Below are 18,868 nucleotides of genomic sequence, written 5' to 3'. Positions count from 1 at the left end.
TATCATAGCCTATTGATTCTGTTTAGCTGGAGAACCCTAATACACTGGTTATTCTAATTCTGTCCCAGCTTCACTTTGAAAACTGTTTCCTAAATGGACACAAAATTTAAGTTTAGCAATTATATGAGACTGTCCTTCCTTAAACACACAGGCCCTCAGTTACAAAGGTTGGAAGGCAACTTGGGGATGGCAGCCCCTGTGGCACCAGGGGCTGAATAGAGGCAGCTCTGATGTCAGGTTCAGAGGTGAGGTCGGCTCAGCTGAAACATCGTTTCAAACACAGGGTCAACAGGTCACAGGGTTAACAGGTCAAGTCTGGGCGGCTTGCCCTTTCCCGCTGGGCATGCCTTGCTTTCCTCCGGAAGCTGCCGGTGGAAGAAGAGGTGGAGGGACTGCTCTTCCCTCCAGGACACAGCCGCAGCCACATTCTCTGAGGCTGACCTGTTCTGAAATACACAGCCCAGAAGCTGGACAAATGGCCCTTGTCTTGCAAATGCTCTGCATTCTCAGAGTTCCTCTATTTTCCATCTGGAAGGTTTCCACTTCTTTCGGGTGTTTAACATCTGGCTTGAGGGAAGGTCCTAATGGCTTATGAGTTCTCAGCCTTGAATCTTCGTCTCTTGCTATTCATAGAAATTCTGGCTCCCAGGCCAGACCAGACTCTTTGTGCAGATAAATCCTTACATTCTCCTTTGGGAAGCATCGTCCTGTCAATTCTCCTGCCCTTGTACTGTTCCGTGCTTAGCTCCCTGTACCCAGTAAACAGTCCTGCTATTTGTTAAATTAATCAAAATAACAAACAACATCATTTTCTATTATTAAAATTATAGTTACATTGAAAACGCAGTTTGTTCAGGAATCTTGTCTCGCCATCATTATTTTCATATTATTTTTAATAATGGACTTTCTAGCAGCCCCCGTTGTCCGCATCCTCCGGGAGCACGGCCAAGTAGAAGGGGAAGGATGCGTGAAGCGTGGCTGGGTGGGGGTCGGGTCTGGGGGAGGCTGAGAAGGCAGGAACGCCCGCGGACGTGGCAGATGTCTTTCCCCTGGCGTTTTGATTTGTAGTGTTGGAATAAAACCTTCCCAAAAATTACCTATGTCCAGCGCCAGGAAGATAAGAGGGGAGGGTGAAGAGAAAGGCCTGGGACTCATCAGCCAACCAGGCCTGTTTCTGCTCTCTGCCCGTAGATGTCATTGCCGTCCGCATGCTCACTCAGGCTTTCGGAGCAGACCTCGGGACAGTCACACCCTTTCTCAATGACAAGGGTGGGGGGGGGGGGGTAGCCCTTGAGCTAAACAGTTATTTTTTCCCCCAAAGGAAATTTCAGCAGCAATTTTTAGCAATATCACTTTTTTTAAAAATGTATTTATTGATTTCAGAAGGAGGAAGGAGAAGGAGAGAGGGAACTATTAACCAGCTGCCTTCTGCATGGCCCCTACTGGGGATGAGCCAAACAGGTCTGGGCATGAGCCCCAACCAGGAATCAAACGGTGACCTCCTGGTTCATGGGTCGATGCTCAACCACTGAGCCACACTGACCAGGCGCTCTGTCACCTTTTAAAGCAAGTTCTCTCCCCTCTAGGAAACCCTGTGCCTAAGCACGTATTAGTTCTACAAGGTAGGATACAAAAGCTTTTCCAAAGCACAATCATAAAGAACAAATAATACATACAGCAGGCGTGTGTGTGTGTGTGTGTGTGTGTGCGCGTGTGCGTGTGTGTGTGTGTGTGTGTGTGTGTGTGTAATAAAAAAGCACCTCTGTGGCATACATCATTGGAATGTATGCCCATTTGGAGATAGACTCTCCTCTGGTGTGGGTTAAAGAGTTCCATATATTAACAAGTTATTATTTATATGCCAACAAATGGAGTTCATGCCAACCATTTCACATAGGAAAGAAGAATCGATGGTATGCAGATTATTTGAGAAAGCATCTGAAAACCGATGGCAAATATGTCTACATGCAAAGATCACGCAGTGGGGTGACCTCACTACTCAGGGATTCCACCAAGGAAGCTTCTGTAAGTGGCCTCTTCCTGTGGTCAGTTTCCTACAACGGAGCCCATTAAAAGCAAAGAAACGCTGTTTGGTTTAAACTGGATCTTACAGATCGCAATCCAATTCAATCATTCCATTGTTTTCTAAAGAATTTCATTTAGAATCATGCAGACTTTTTTTTAAAAAAATGCTTTAAAAAGTCATTTGTTCTAAATCTGATGTCAGACGATGAAGGGAAAAAATCATACAAAGTTACCCATTAAAGGCCTTAGGCAAGTAACCAGTAATTTTAACTCAAACTCCCCTTTGCTGTGTAAAGAAATGGCCTTGGAAATGACCCTCATAAATAATATTATTTATGTTAAAATACATAATTTTTGAAGGCGCAGTGAGATCCAAATTGCACCTCACCAAATGATTATACCCGGCATTTTCGGGGCTCGCCTCTCAAAGCCGCAGCGAAGAAGGTAATTTCTCAGGCTCTCTTGGAGCAGCGCCTGGTGCCGGCAAGCCTCGAGCGAAAGCCATCAGGACACCTCGTCCTGTTTCCTGACACAAGATGTCAGTGTGTTTTATGCCCATTAGGCTCCTTTAGGTTCCCCCACCTGTAAATCAAATATAAATTCACTCTTGGTGGGTTTTCTTGACTAAAAATGTTGAATCGTAAGTGTTTCCATTTGGCTTTTTATGATCTTGCAAGTCAGTCTGGGCTGTTCACCAAATAATGACTTTTCTAAAGACTCTCTGATGTGAGAATGCTGTAAGATTGAGCCTGCCCTAGATGAACTGGATAGCGCCTGGTTCCCTTAATGGACTCCCCGGGGCCTCCTTTACTGGGCGATGCCCCAGGGCAAGGAGTCATGCAGGAATCTCTATGTGGCTTCAGGCCCCTAATGCCTGCTCCTCCAATGGGGGTGGCTGTTCTCCCTCTCTCCCTGGTGCCACAAACACAACCGCACAGGGCCTCTAGGGTGCAAACCCAGATTCCACCGAGTTACCCCCTGTGTCCCCTTGGATGGGGTAATGAGCCTCCCTGAGTCTGTTTTCTTACCTGAATCTGGCAGAAAGGGAAAAAGTCAATTATATACCAAATATTGATTAAACACTACGACATTGCAGGCGGAATCTATATCCCAAATCCAAGGAACAGACACAGTTTCCTCCCTCAAGAAGCTCAGAGTAAAGAAGTGAAATATACAGCACACCATGGAATAGTGCCTGTGGGCCAGTGGGGGGCAATTTAGTTAGGAGACCAGGGAAGGCCTTGAAGAGAGGCAATAAAGGCAGAAAGATCACCCAGGGAAAGAGCCAGCAAACAGTCCATGGGTTACATGTGGCACCACAGCCATGACTTTGGTTTACACGTTGTCTATGGAAGCTTTCAAATCACAGCAACAAGCTAAGTAGAGAAGACTTATCAACCTCTGGCTCAAACAATAGGGGCTTTTCTCCGTGGCAAAACGTCTAGGGTACACAGACGTGGCGCAGCAGCCCATGGTGTTAAAATCTGTGTGCTTTCAGCCTGTGCTCTGAAATGACGGCCAGTGCATCAGACATTACACGCTGTATCCACCTCTGAGACAGAAGGCAAGAGAAGGGAGCATCTGTTCCTCCTCCCGGGAAAGCAGAAGTTGTATTCTCTCCCTGGAGTCTCCCCTCAGCCCCCACATTCTTCCCTATTTCTTTGCCCAGAAGTGGGTCAGATGGCCACCTCTAGTTTCAAAGGAAGCTGGGAAAGCCCTGAAAACAATTGTCGAGATCGACAGAGAATGGCCTTCAAATGTTTCTGACTGTGGTCCACAGTGAGAAACACATTTTCTATCACAGCGTAATACTAACTTAATTTCATGACTCACTATTGAGTTGTGAGCACAGCATGAAAAATACGAGTGATCATCTGTCAGGAGGGGCCGACACGTTGCTGCTCCAACAAGCTTCTCTCTCTCCTCTCTTTCTCCCCTCTTCTCTTCTTCCTCCTCCTCCTCTTCTTCTTCTTCTTCTTCTTCTCCTCCTCCTCCTCCTCCTCCTTCTTCTTCTTCTTCTCCTCCTCCTCCTCCTCCTCCTCCTCCTCCTCCTCCTTCTTCTTCTTCTTCTCTCTCTCTCTCTCTCTCTCTCTCTCTCTCTCTCTCTCTCTCCTTTCTTATCTCTTCTTTTCCTTTCCTTTCCCTTTCTTCTTTCCTCCCTCTCTTCCTTTTCCCAAAGAAGGAAATAGATATTGCGTTTGCAACTAACAGTATCCACAACATGCACCATAAATGAGCTGGAGTTCCATGAAAATTGAAGGAAAAGGTGATCCTCTTTTTGAAGGAATGAGGACCCTGGTGATGGGCACTGTGTTCCATGTAAAACTCAGGTAGATACACCCCCTCCCCAGGACTGTGGAGGAGACTGCTTGGTGTCCCTGATGGAAGGCACGTGGCACAGTGCAGACACCCGAGGCTTGCAGGACATATTGGGTCGCTTCCTCAAATCCATTCCTCACTCCAGACTAGGCCTGGCCATGGGGCAGCACCAACTACATGAAAGACTGATTCACTTTCAAGAGCTGGAAAGCCTCAGGGAATTGTATGTCAGCTTGGTGCTGATTAATTACCCTACTGGGTGGGGGTAAATGCTCACAGGTGGAGAGCTGAGTTGCATTTACCCACTGTTTTAAAAGTCCTTTTAGAAGCACCCAATGATTGGCCTCAGCCTTGATGACCACATCTTTGGACTATGCAAGAGGAGGTCCGGAACCACAGGGATGCCCTGAGCTGAGCCATTCTCCATGAATTCACACAAAGGTAGAGCTGAAGGACCCCGGGCTGGTCATCCTTACCCCCTCGTCTTTGAGGTGGGGAAACTGAGGCCCAGAGGCGTTGCATCATGGCAATGGCGTACAGGAAGTAGATGGTAGAGCCCAGTCTGTTTATCCCAAACCCAGCTGTCCAAGCAATGACTAGCGCAGCCCCTCCAAAGTGGGGTGCAGGCCCGGAGACTTCACTGACCTGATTTTTGCCTACGTGGGTGCCTAAATTTTCCAGAAGGTCCAGATTCTAAAATGGCCATGTGACTCTTAATCTTTGTAGATTGAGCCACAGACAGAATGAAACTAAAGGGATTTATGCTGGGGATAGGAAAGAGGAGGTCCATCCAGAAGTCAGGATTGGGAATCGGGAGATAAAACAGAAATCGCAAATGTTTCCATTAACCCTTCCCTGCCCGGCCACTCACAGGGCCCGGAAAGACCGAGATGTTCCGAGTTCCCCAATAGGCCTGTGGTCTCTGTCCCCTCTGCCTCCGCGCAGGCAACTAATACTGAAGCAGGCGGTGGCGGTGAGGGGGAGAGAAGTTTATCTTTTCCTCTTTATCATCGGATCCGATTTCTTAAACTCAGTGGAGCCCTGAGAGGCCACCTCAAACACCCACCCCAGTACAAAGGGCGCCCCTGGAGCAAAAATTAACAATGCTCGGGCCTTACATTCCCCCCGCCTCCCCCTCCCCCCCCCCACCCCCCGGAGCGCACTAGTGACCGCGGCACCCACGCAGCGGCCTCGGTTGGAAACCCAAGGAATTTGGACCCTCCCAGCCAATAACTCGCAGGCTGCTTCCTCCGTGAGCATCCGGGCGCCCTGGTGGTGGCCCGAGGACACCCCGCAGCCCGACGCCCCAACCTGCTCGGCTGCACCTAGGGTGCCGCCTAAAGCCGACCCTTCCCAGTGCGCCCGGGCGCGGCGGGCGGGACGAGCTGGTGCCATTGGCCCGCGCAGGGCGGGGCGGGGCGGGCGGGGCGGACGGGCCTCACCATTGGCCAGAGCGGCGAGGGGCGGGGAGAGGCGGCCGGACGCACCGAGCCCGGGAGGCCTGGGCAGTGGCGCCCAGGACGCGGCGCGGTGCCGGCGAGGGCACAGCTCTGCCAGCGATCTCCGGTCTGCGCCGCGGGAGGACGGTGAGTGACACGTGGGCAAGAGAGTTCGGGGCGTCCGGCTCGCACTGACACCCCCCGCCCCCGAGGCTGCCCCCAGCCGTGAGCGCCGGCGCCTGGGCACTGATGCCCGCGGCTGCCGCAAGCAGGGTCCCCTCCCTCTGCCAGCCTGGCTCCTCCAGAGCCCGTGGCCCCGAGCGGAGTTGGGAGTGGGCATTGCGCCAGGCGCATCCTCCACGGGGAGGGCACTGTAGGGGCTAAAGTCTGAGCACGACAGGTGACGCAACCGCAGCTACACCTGCCGCGCTGGCGCTCTCCTTAGCCAGTTTCCTAGACGCATTGATCTTAGAGTTGGGGGAGAGGCTCCAGGCGCCTCTGGCACAAGCCTCTGGTTTCACACATGGAAACCCATCCATCGCCAAGATAATAGCAGAAGGAGGGGCTTGTCCCACAATCGCTATTGATAGAGGATTTGCCTTGTTCCCTGACCTGTGCTAAGTAAGGGGTTTAGCATAGTATGCCCTCTACGTCTTACAGCCCCAGTACTTTCATTAAACCCATTTCCAGATGAGAAAACTGATGTTCAAAACTTGTGGAATTATCCAGTTTTACCCAGATGAGTCGGTAGTGGAGTCAGGATTCGAACCCAGACTTTATTGTGCCAGGTCCCATTCGTTTCGCCCACTAATGTCAGAGCTCACTCTGCTCTCCCCCTGCTCCCGACTCTCAGGTCTGTGCTTCCGCCTGTGAGATGCCTCCGTGTTTTCACTCTGCACAGCCCAGTTTACCTGTCCCGCTGGGCATGAATACCAGGCAGGGCCAGTGCGACCTGAAAACACTGTAAGGAGAGCTTCACAAAAGAGTTAAATCAGGTCACAGCAAACAAAGCTGCAGTTCTCTCCTTTGAATCCAAGCAGGTTAGACTACACAGCCAGGCACTTGTGCTTGCAGAATGGACCCTCATTGACTACTTTATAGTTTCACTGTGCACAGCACAATCAAGATGTGCTGCCAGAGCCCTGGTTTAAAAAAAAAGACAAAGAAAGAAAGAAAGGTAAATGAATTGGTAGAACTAACAGGTACATGGAGGTCTGCCTGCCTCCTACTCCCCTGTGTCATTCCTGAGCCGCTGCTGGCACCAGGACGGCCGATACTAGGGAGAAGGAGGGAGGACGGAGGGGGCTAGAGGGAAGAGGAAGGGGAAGGAAAGAAGGGAAAGGGAGAGAAGAGAAAAGGGAACATGTTAAACTGAGGCCAAAATACTGCCTGCTGGGAGTAGTAATGGGTGTGTTTCAGCACTTTGTCAGTGTTTACGTCTGTTTTCATTCATTCTCGTTGTGGTTCTCTCCGTGTGTAGTGCTGGTGGTTCGACTTGACAATGAAAATGAGGGGGAGGCCACAGATTACAGTGTCAGTGTGAAAGGTGGGAGGTGGGGTTGTAGTTCCACCCTGAGACTCCAGCTGGTAGCCTAGAGGTCAAGAATCGTGAAGGGCCAGGGTCCTCCTGGGTCAGGGCAGTTAGACGACTCATAACAAAGAACATGAATGGAGCAGCACCATCGCAGCTCAGATCCTGTACAGGCAAAGCCCCACAGGGGAGACCCTGGCTATGGGGTCGACCAGAAAGCCCTCTGAGTGTACCTCTGGGGGCCAGGACAGGTTTTGAGAGTAAACTTGGTCATGTGCGCTCACTCCCAGCCGCTCCTCCCGGGAGGACCGCCATCCTCTCTCGGTCCCACATTCCCATCTCCAGAGCCTCGCGGTCTCTCCAGAGGCCCTGGCCCTTACGACCTATAACGGGAGCTTCTGTTGATCACATGTGAGCTCATGTGAGGCGCAGCTCACATGTCTCCTCACTCACCTTCACAGCCAGTGATTCAGCTAATGAGGAACCTAAGGCTGAGGAGGGGAGGGACTCGCCTAAGGTCACGCAGCTCCAGTCACGGAGCAGAGCTTGAAACCCAGATCCTTGGGAAGGCTGGGGGTTATCCCAGCGCACGGTGCTCTGAAGAAAATACTTTGAAGTTGCTTTAAAGTAAAATAAAGTCAAATAGGGAGTGGCTGCACTTCCCCAAGCCTCTGCAGTGTTCTCACTCTTGTTGAAGGGGAACTTGCAGATTGCTCAGTCTCCTAACCGTCTGACCTCCTTCCCAGGATGTACTGCTGAGGGGGAGGTGGACAGCCCCTCTCTTTGTCCTGCCTGACCTTGCGGGTGGGTGGAGTGTCATGAGACCTGTGGCCCCCGAAGTGGAAAGAGCCCTGAGGACACTCTAGACCAGCTGCCGGGACAGTCCCAGCTAACCCAAGGCCCAAGAGATGGCACAACACGCTGAAGTCACCCACTAGCTGATTCTCCAGCAAAACTCCCACCCAGACTCCTCCACGACACCCCTGCTTCCTGTCTTTTGCTGCGACACTTTTCAGCAGAAGTTCTTAACCGGGATCTGAGGAGCTCCTTGAACCCCTGCAGTGGTGTGCAAATTCAGTGTGTGCACAGGCGCGTGCGCACACTCACATGCGCACACACACATCTTCCCGGGGATCGCGTGTTAAACTCTCCAGACTCCAAAGGGTTCCGTGACCCAGAAGTTTTAAAACATGCCATGCCTTACAGGGAGCCAGCCCGGAGCTGCAATGGCCCTCAGGCCTGGCATAGTGGGTGGCACGGGCGCAGGCAGCTGTGGAGAGCACCCAGTACAGCCTGGCACAGGGGGCACTGAGCCCGCAAAGAGGCCGCACTCCTGCTCCAGGCCTCAGTGGTCCTTCTGAGCATCTCTTTGGCCCAAAAAGCACAGCTGAGAGGATTCCTGTTCCCCTGTCCCCCTTCACAGGAGAGGAGAGCCCAGGTTGGGGGAGGGTCCCAGGGGCCGGGGGGGGGGGGGGGGAGGGAGGGGGGCAGATGGGAGGGAGAGCAGAAGGCCTGTAGGCAGCTGTGTGGCCCAGCCTGCCATGCCTTGGAAGCCAGGCCAGAATGGGCTCAGGGAGACCTGTCAGTGGGACCCCGAACTGCACAGTGGGGAGGGTGTAGAGTAAAGGTCAGCCCGGGGAAGGTGGGGATGGAGGTGCTGGTGGCTCTGCGGCCACCTCTCCTGCTGGGCAGTGTCCTCCCAGGCCTTCCTAGCCATCAGCACTGGGGCAGGGAGGTCTGTGGCTGAGCCACAGGGAGGGGGAGGGGTAGCCCTGGGGGGAGGGGGGAGAAGAGCAGCTTGGAAGCGGGTGGGATCTGCAGCTGCTGAGCCGTTGCCTGCCGTCCACCTCCCAGCAGCTGGCTTTCTCGGCCAAACTGTGTCTCTGAGGAGCAGCCTCCGTCCAGCCAGGCCCTCTGTAGGCAGCTGGTGCCAGCACCTTCCTGGCCTAGCTCCTGCCACTTGCCGGCCAGCAGGTGCCAGGGAGGCCCGTTTTCAGGGCATTGTTCTCCGTGCCTTCCCGCTGGCCCTGCCTGGCAGCTGGAAGCTGTGGCCCGGACACAGCTCCCGGGAATGCCCAGCAGTGTCCCCGCACCTGCCCTGCCTTGGAGCCTCCTTCCCTCCTCGTGAGAGCAGCCCGGGCCCCACGTGCTCTGTCCTTCCTGTCCCCGTCACTTCTGTTGCACATTTGATTTTAATCAGGCCTAAATAAGAAGATAAGAATCGTAATGTTTTCGATGTTAGAACAGAGGCTACCAAGCTTTCAGATTGCCCAGACGTCCTCGAGACAGTTTAATGTGGATTCTGACACATTTTCCGTTTTGCCAGGTAAGGACCGCAGTGACCAGCTTTTGTGCCGTTATTTTACGAGAGGGGGCATTGTCAGACCGAGGAGCAGGCAGCTCGCAGCCTGGAGGAAAAGGCCTCCAAGTGCATTCGTTTGGCTTTATGATACTGCCCTTGCATTAGCCTTCTTTTGCTCCTCCGCCACTGGGCTGTAGTGGGACCTGAAGAGCCACAGAGCTCACGGCCCCCAAAGAGGAAAGATGGGCCAAGCCTAGCAGTTGGAAAGGCTTCAGTGCCCTTTGTCCCAAACCAGAGGCTGGGGACAATAGCAGGGCGGGCTGTGGTGCCGGTGCCGCTGCCGCCAGCAGCCCCTGAAGTGGAAAGCTGAAACAATTCCCTGCCTGTGCCCAGAGCAGGTGACCGAGTGGCACACTCCCGCCCCTCCTGGGGGCAGGGAACCCTGGCTGAAGCTGGGCCTTTGGTTGAGGATGGGAGCCTCTAACCGGGAAGCCAGCCCAGAGGCCTCCATGCCCTGGGGCTGGGGGAGGGGAGCCGACGGGGACAAAGAAGGCTGGGCTCCAGAGCTGGGGTTGGCCTTCCCAGCTGCATCTGTCACTCTGCAGCTTCCAGGCTGTGCCAGAGGGAGAGGCAGGCCAGCCCCAGCGCAGGGCCCCAGTCCTGCTTCAACCAAGGCACTTTAATCATTCAAGCATGTCAAACTGGTGGCCGGCGGAGGAAGCATACGGCCCGCCACCTGCGAGTTTGACATGCTTGATCCATCTGTATACTGGGTTTCTGCCTTGGTTTTATTTAAAGATACAATTGTGCTTTTTTTTATATATAAAAGATTGAACAACACTCTAGAGACTCTCTAGGGCAGTGATGACGAACCTATGACACGTGTGTCAGAGGTGACACGCGAACTCATTTTTTTGGTTGATTTTTCTTTGTTAAATGGCATTTAAATATATAAAATAAATATCAAAAATATAAGTCTTTGTTTTACTATGGTTGCAAATATCAAAAAATTTCTCTATGTGACACAGCACCAGAGTTAAGTTAGGGTTTTTCAAAATGCTGAAACACCGAGCTCAAAAGGTTCGCCGTCACTGCTCTAGGGCCAGCCAACTGCGCCAGGAGAGGGAGAGTTCAAGGGGCAGTTTCCAGAACATGTCCAGAGGGAGGAAAATCCCATTCGCTTTCTTGCTGGGGTGCGTGTTCGCTCTCTCTCCCAGAAGCTCGCATTCAGGGATCTCTGGGACACCCCTGAGGTCTACGTACCACTCAGCACACTGGGATCATTACAGTGAATGAAAAGCTCCCACCCTGCAGCCTGGTGAGCGACACAAACGCACAGTGCGCGGATTCGAGGTGGAACTTGGGAGCGGCCCCAGAGCTCAGGGCTGGAACTTGGAGCAGGGATGTGGCCTGCTGGGGGTGGAGGGTTGGGACAGGTGGAACCAGAGAGACCATGTGATTTGCTTGGGGCCACACAGCGGGTGAGCGCCAGGGGACAGGGAAATGGGAGCTCTCTCAGAGGAGAGGTCGCTTCTCCGTGGGGCACGGTGCCCGCCCCGAGGGCTGGAGGCCCAGCCGGGCGCGTTGGAAGAGCCCCCTTTGCTGGCGTTGGCCCTTCATTGCCTCCCCAGCCTCGCTCGCCTCCCGCCCTCACCTGAGATGGCACCTCATCCTGCCCCACCAAGCTCAGTGGTGTACCCTTTGCCCCTTTTCCCCTTCACTTCTCCACTGCAATCCAGGGCCCTCCTTCTCCCTCCCTCGGACTCCCTCCCCTCGCAGCTCCCCCGCTGATGCTCCCGCCTCCACCCCGAGACCCTCAGCACCTTAGTCACATCCTTTGAATTAGGCTCTCGGGGGCGAAACACCCCTGAAGGCCAGTGTGGGAAGACCTGACAAAGAAGACTAGACTCCAGAGCTGGGGGTGGCCTTCCCAGCTGCATCTGTCACTCTGGTTTCTAGGCTGTGCCCGAGTGACAGGCCAGCCGCCGTCCTGCACAAGGCATGCCCCTGGACGGGGCTCCCCGCCACCCACCTCGCTGTCAATAACAGCAGCCCCTTCACCTGATTTGGTCTACATGTTCCATTTAGACAGAGTTCTTCATTGAGATCATCCCTACCCATCAAAGGTCAGTGTTTCCATTGTACAGATGGGAAAATAAAGGCTCAGAGAAAAGGACATGCAGCTGCAGGCACCTGGGTCTTTAGCAGCTCCCAGCCCGGCGCTCAGTAGAAAACACCTGCTAATAGCTGGTCGCTGCTTGCCTTACAGAGAAACCCACTTGTAAGTGTTCCTACTGCATAGAGTATTCCCATAAAATGGGCGTATTCCCCACATGCTGCGGGAAAGGGAAAGCATTGTACCCTGAATCAGAAGTCCCAGGCTGGGGCCCCACCAAGGGCCTGTCTGGCAGCGTGTTTTGTTGGCTGTTTTATTGTTGCCTTGGTGTGCACTCGCCCGTGGGAATAGGTACTGCACAGGCTGGTACAGTCAGGCTGGTCCGCCTCACACGGCACCCACAGATCCTTGGCATTCCAGGGCTCTCACAGCAGAGGTGGGTTCTCTTTGCCAGCCCGTGTCCACTGTGGGCTGCAGAGGATTCTGGCCCACAGAGGCTCTCACAGACCCAGGCTGCCCTTCAGGGAGATGCACCAGTTGGGACAGGAGAGCTGCAAGGCTGCAGTGGTCACATGAGCTGGCCTAGGAGTGACACACACACTTCTGTCTGCAGAGTTAGTCACCTGGGCCCCACAGCTGAGAATAGGAGCCGTCACATGGCCGCAGGGCAGGCACTGTCTTCCCAGCCTCTGTGTTTAAACAGGAAGATGCAGCCAATGAAAGTCCGGGTCTCTGCCCTGGCTGGTGGCTCAGTTGGCTGGAGCATCGTCCCGTACACCAGGGACGTTAAATCCCAGTCAGGGCACATACCTAGGTTGTGGGTTCCATCCCTGGTCAGGGCATGTACAGGAGGCAAACAGTTGGTGTTTCTCTCATATCAGTCTCTCTCTCTGTCCCCCTCCCTCCCCCCTTCTCTCCCTCCTTCCATCCCTTTCTCTGTCTCCAAAATCAATAAATAGATACCCAGGTGAGGATTTTTTTTAAAAATCCAGGTTTCTGGCGTCCCATGAAACACCAGAAGAGCTGCCCCTCTAGAGAAGGAAGGCGTCCCAGCTCCCTGTGGGCCCAGGGACCAGTGTCTGCTGAGTCCCCTCCCTGACTCGGCCTTCCACGGGTTTCATTCCAGCTGCATATGCGTGGCTCTGGGGCAGTTGGCTTTGGGTCCCCGTGTGGCTTCTTGTGGTCATTTACCACCTCTGGAACCTCCTGCAATGCGCCAGGCTGGTGCTCCCTGCGGGGAAACAGGTGGTGAGGCAGCGCGACAGAGTCCCTGAGGCAGTGCACTCCTCCTCGGGGGGGTGGGGGGGGCGTGCAGGGGGGCTCCTGCAGGGGAGCAGAGCGGGAGCCTGGAGTAGGAGCAGGCCCAGGCCCAGGGGAGCTAACATCGGGGTACAGAATGGGGAGAAGGCCATGCTCTGAGTAGAGGACAGCACCGCGAAAGCCCAAACGGAGGAAGGGCACCGAGCCCTTCAGGGGGCTGTGGGCAGCTCCGGAGGCTGGAGCTCAGCAGGGAGCGGGAGAGTGGGAGAGGTGGGGCGGGCAGGGGGGGGACAAAGAGGAAGGCGGGAGAAGAGCCGCCCTGTTAGCTCTGGGTGAACACCACCCTTCCGGTCATGTGGCTGCAAGGCATCCCTGTGCCGTGAGCCACAGGACAGTGTGAGGGAGAGCCAGCCACCAGCCTGACCCGCTCAGCTGTGCCAGCTTCTGTGTGGGCAGGATTTGAGGAAGGACCCTGAGGCGGAGCCTGGCGGTCACTTTTTCCGCGGGAGAGCTGAGGGGCTGAGGAACTGAAACCCTCTTTGGAAATGGGCCTAGAGTGCAGCAGGAGGTCCCTCACCCGGTGCCCAGGGGCAGGGCCTGTGCTGGTTACAGCGGGGGCTGCCCTCGGGAGCCGGACCTCTCCCAGCGGAGACTTGCCTCCCTGCACAGGCAGAGGAGGTATTTATAGGACAATTCTGGGGTCGCTGGGAGGCCCACCTCCCTCCTTCAAATATTTCCCTTTCTCCATACCTACCATGTTTCCCTGCCCCCCAAATCAAGCGCTCCTGCCAACACAGAGGCCCCGCGAGCTGTGATGGTGTCCAGCGAGCAGGGAGGGAGTGCGCGAAAGGTCAGTCTTGCCCAAGGGACAGAGCACTCCACTCCCAGGATTAACTGAACAGCAGAGGTGTCTGTGCCACCTCCCAGGATAGCTTAACCCCTTGGACTCCTGGCTGCAACGTGAGAAAAGGGAGGAGGAGGCAGGGTCAAGGGTGGGAGTGTATTTTGAGGTGTGGCTCACTGCTTAACACACAGAGGCCCTTGATAGGAGAGTCTGCCCCAGGGTGGCATGGAGAGAGTTGAAGTGGGAACCATGTGGGAGATGCCAGTTCAACAGAGAATGCCCCAGTGGGGTGACCCTCCCACAGAGGCCAGGACTGCGAGAAGCTCCACAGACCCCTCCGGGCTGAATGGGGAGAGAGATAGGTAGTTTCCTGTGTGAACCCACTTTCCCCTGGAGGGCGGGTTACCCCGCTATATAGATGAGAAAGGATGGTCAGAGGTGCCAGACACACTCCCAGGGTCTGGAGGCTGTGCTAGACAAAAGCATAGATTCATTCCAGGGTCTTGGAGTTTGCAAACTGGAAACACAGCAAGGCAAAACCCAGGAGTGTTTCAAAGAAGGAAGAAAAGTGAAAAGTTAAAAGTTCTTGTAGAAAAAGTGCATTCTTGGCCATTATCAGCCCTGCGTTCTTGCCCCAGGGTCGCTCCAGGAGGGTCACCTGGTCGGAGGTATGTCAGGTGATCGGGAACAGGGTGCAGGGAGGTCTGGTCACGTCCAGGGGTCTGGATAACAGCTCTCAGGTGGGTGGATCCGAGTCCTCAGGGGGTAATTAGAGGCTCACCCTGAGGCCCAGATGTATATCCAGGCACTGATGCAAGACTGGAAAGTTCAAGAAGTTTCAGTTCCCAGGCGAGGTAGGAGGGGGATGGAGTCTTTCCTGTGCCTCAGCTGCCTAATGTGAACAGTTTTAGCAGCTTATATAGTCCCTTCTTCACCCTTTCCTCTGGGGTGGAGTCACTGCTCAAGATCAACGCAGGAAGGGCTAAAGGACAGAATCTGGGCGCTAAGTGCCGTGTTCACAGTGGCCTTGCTGTTTCTTCGCTGGGAATCTGGGGCAAAGTGCTTGCCTTCTGACCCGTTTTCTCACCCACAAAATGGGAACATTTACCTCATAGTGTTGTGAAGAGTAAATGAATTACAGTAAGCCCTCACAAGGCTGGCAATAGGTTCTGTGACTTTAAGTGAAATGACATCTAAAGAAACCGGTTTTACAATAGGCTGAATGATATGCGCGAGTTAACTTCCCGCAGCATCTCAGCAACGTGGTGACAACACAGCTGCAATTCATAGAAAATGCTCACCGCAGTCTGTGGCAAGTAGTGAGCATGGTCCCTGTCAGCCCATCCCTCGGTGAGCTGGCCGGGGCGCGGACTCCAGGGGCAGCCCAGTCCCGCCCTGGGCTCAGCGGGAACGGAGGAGACAGGCCCAGGCCACTTCGGAAGTTTGGAGGAGTAATCAATCGGGACAGAAGCATTATTCAGGGTGTCCCAGGGAGGGAAGGAAGCACCTGTCCTGAAACATTTAGGAGGTTGATCCTGACTCCTAGGGATTGTGGAGAGGTTGGGGAGCCGGGCTGATAGAGCTGGCAACTGCTGACTCGGCAGTTCTGAGCTTGGCCCACTAGGGGGCGCTTGGCTGACACGTGTAGGTGTGGAACCCCCTTAAGTCCTCTGGGCCTGACCTTCTGCTCGAAGTCCTGTGCCAGGGAGTGGGAGGGAGGAGGGGACTGGGGATGCAGGATTGGGAGGATGGAGGTGGGAGGTGAGGCCAGGCAACCAGCACTGGGTGCCACACTGGCCAGCTCTTCCCGCTCACCTGTGTGTGTGCCCTTTCCTGGTCCTGTTGGCAGGTAGCTTCCGGGTCTGCAGACAGGAGGAGAAGATGAAGGAAGATTGTGCACCCAGTTCTCACGTGCCCATCAGTGACAGCAAATCCATTCTGAAGTAAGTCTGTCTGTGCGGGGAGGGGTGCATGCCTGAGGTCTCCTCCATGGGCAGCCTTTGGGTGGAAGGGTTCCTAGATAGGAGGTGTGCCTGCCCCAGGGACAGTGATGGGGGCCTGTCATGGTCTTGGTTGTCTTTGGAGATGGAGGATCTCTTCAGGGTGTGGGTTTGACATCTGCCCCCTCTGGCCCACAAAAGCAGGAAAGCCCCAGAGTGCCCACTGTGACTCTGCAGAAATGGTATTTATTTAAAAGCTAGAACAGCCCTGACCAGTTTGGCTCAGTGGATAGAGCGTCGGCCTGCGGACTAAAGGGTCCCAGGTTCAATTCCAGTCAAGGGCATGTACCTTGGTTGCGGGCACATTCCCAGTAGAGGGTGTGCAGGAGGCAGCTGATCAGTGTTTCTCTCTCATCGATGATTCTAACTCTATGCCTCTCCCTTCCTCTCTGTAAAAAATCAATAAAATATATTAAAAAATAAAAAATAAAATAAAAGCTAGAGCAATGCTGAAAAACAAACAAACAAAAATAACTAGAGCAATACTAACACTCTTATTGTTGTGTTAAACAGTTAAGGAAAAAACCCTCGAAATTGGTTTTGAGTTTTTACCGAAGAAAGTGTATTTTATTGACATAACTAGAGGCCTGGTGCACGAAATTTGTGCATAGGTAGGGTCCCTAGGCCTGGCCGGTGATCAGGACCAATCGGGGCCTTCCAGCTCCTGGCGGGGGGCCTTCCTTCATTCCATGCTGCCTCCTGGTGGCCAGTGCACATCATAGCGAGTGATCGAACTCCCGGTCTCTTGGTTGAACTCCCAAGGGGTCACTTTCTATATTAGCCTTTTATATATATACATCATAGATGATTTTTAGCTTTGCTTATTTTTATTTTAGGATACTCTTTAAATGTTTAGGATACTTTTTAAAATTTATTTCTGAACTAAAGAAAAGTATAGTTGTGATTTTATCTTGCTCTTTGAGTTCTGAGTCTAAACATTGTCTACTTTGGGCAGCTCCTACCTGCCGTCCATGGGGTGGGCTAGCTTTTGTAGAGACAGCGCCCTGGGCCCTCCTGCTACAGACCCTGAGAACAGATAGCATTCCCTTGTATCACTCCCATTGCTACCCATACCATTATTTCCTTATTTACATTTTATAATAAGAACAATATTAGATATCATTTTGGGAAAAGTCATAATCGCCATAACATGATTAATTTCATATATGTGTGTGGGGGGGGTGTCTATCCTGATAATTTTGTGTTTATCATTTACACACTTATAAGCCCAGTGAACATGCAACATTGAATGCTGCTTCGTTGATGCCATGAAGCTGTAAATCACTTCCCCTGTCAGTTACCGCCATCCCCATGTTGCAGAGTGGGTGCTGCTCACCCACAGCTCAGGTTGTTGCAGTGCCACCGCTGGCGCCGCCTGAAGAAGATATAGGGCAGCCAGTCCAGGAGGGAGCCGCCAGCAAGTGTGGCCGCCCAGCACGGCCCTGTGGCCGCCCGGCACGGCCATGTGGCTGGAGGGGCAAAGTTAATGTAAAAGATGCTCCAGGTGGCAAACACTTCTTACAAAATAAAATAATGAGCAAGGTCTCATTAATATTTTTATATAGGTTACATGCTGACATGATAACATTTTAGATATACTGGGTTCAATAAAGGGTGTTATTAACACATTGCCAACAGATCATGAGAATTCTCGTGTTTCCTGTTATTCACAGTGTTTTGCAAAATATCACATTTTAAAAAGATAATAGCTTGTAAGAACATGTAATAAATAACTTCAAAATGCAATGAGTATTTAGTTTTAAAGTGTGTCTTTAACATTTATGTAAAATGTTTTTTGTACTCATTCCATAGAAACCTATCTGGCCACTGGCTAAAGTTAGCAATAAAACTACTGGTCCACAGTATGTTTACAACTAATTTCACCTGTTTCATTCTTCTCTTGTATTGTGGCTACTGCAGATTGGACTCGCCTAAATGTGACTCGCATGTTGTATCTGTTGGAGGGTGCTGCCCTGCAGAGCCCAGCTCGGGCACAGGCAGCTGTCATTGTCTTCTCTCTGCCACGCCAGCCCAGCACAGTGTGGTTTCCCTTCTATTCTGGGGAGAAAACATGTGGGCCCAGTGCCCTCCCTGGGCCTTCGGGGTCTTACTCACCTGCTGTCACCTTCATCCCTCGGTCATGCCTCCAGGAGGTCAGGATGGGAAAGAGGCAGGTCGCCCTCCTGGTGCCTACACAGCAGCCATGCCGGGCCCTGGTAGGAAGTAATGTGGGGGGGGAAGCTGGAGTCTTCAAAATGTCAATAGTCTGAGCCCCAGCGATTTACTTGAGGAAGTGACTCAGAAGTAAAGTATCGGGAGGCCGTCAGGAACTTTTGTCCACAGTAGTAAACGTGTGCAAACACCCTCACTATACAGTGATGGGGTCCATCTGTGAGTTTTCACTTCCCTCTAAGTCCCACCCCTACGCCTGCCATGAGGGCTGGTATGTGAAACCCTCAAGAAGACTGAAGGGCGCGTGTCCAATAGCAGTCTGGCCTCTTAACCAATTATGCGTGGCCGGAAAGATGTGTGCTGTTATGCCCATTCTACAGATGAGGAAACTGAGGCCCAGGAGGACAAACACCTTGTCCGAGGTCTGCCCACTCAGGATGCACATGTCCTTTCCTTCTCAGGTCGGAGCTCTTAAACCTGCTGAAAACCTACAACTGCTACCATGAGGGCAAGAGCTTTCAGCTGAGACACCGAGAGGTAAGGCCTGGTTCTCCTCTTTATGCAGAGTCACCATTTATCCGCCATTTGCAGAAGACAGCCCCAGTTTACACCTATTTTCCAGGGTAATGATTAAGCCGGTGTCCCTCACTCTCGGAAGTGTCCCCACTTGGATAAAGGATTATAACAGCGGTTCTCAACCTGTGGGTCACGACCCCCTTTGGCGGCCGAATGATCCTTTCACAGGGGTCGCCTAAGACCATCCTGCATATCAGATATTTACATTACGATTCATAACAGTAGCAACATTACAGTTATGAAGTAGCAAGGAAAATAATTTTATGGTTGGGTCACAACATGAA

General features: G+C 53.0%; 1 protein-coding gene across 3 annotated transcripts in view; it reads left to right on the top strand.

Annotated features, from left to right (window-relative positions):
* Window positions 1-18,868, top strand: part of RASSF4 (Ras association domain family member 4) — a 194,859-nt gene that overhangs the window by 160,409 nt on the left and 15,582 nt on the right. For all 3 annotated transcript variants that reach the window (XM_059662144.1, XM_059662142.1, XM_059662141.1), the window contains exons 2-4: window positions 5,854-5,930; window positions 15,686-15,779; window positions 18,470-18,545. In XM_059662144.1, the coding sequence (XP_059518127.1) occupies window positions 15,718-15,779; window positions 18,470-18,545 (138 nt within the window). In that variant the 5' untranslated portion in view covers window positions 5,854-5,930; window positions 15,686-15,717. The remainder of the gene's footprint in view (window positions 1-5,853; window positions 5,931-15,685; window positions 15,780-18,469; window positions 18,546-18,868) is intronic.

The sequence above is a fragment of the Myotis daubentonii genome, chromosome 13, assembly GCF_963259705.1.
Source record: "Myotis daubentonii chromosome 13, mMyoDau2.1, whole genome shotgun sequence".
Taxonomy (NCBI): domain Eukaryota; kingdom Metazoa; phylum Chordata; class Mammalia; order Chiroptera; family Vespertilionidae; genus Myotis; species Myotis daubentonii.
The sequence above is the reverse complement of the archived record's forward strand: the minus strand, read 5'-3'. Positions and strand labels throughout refer to the sequence as shown.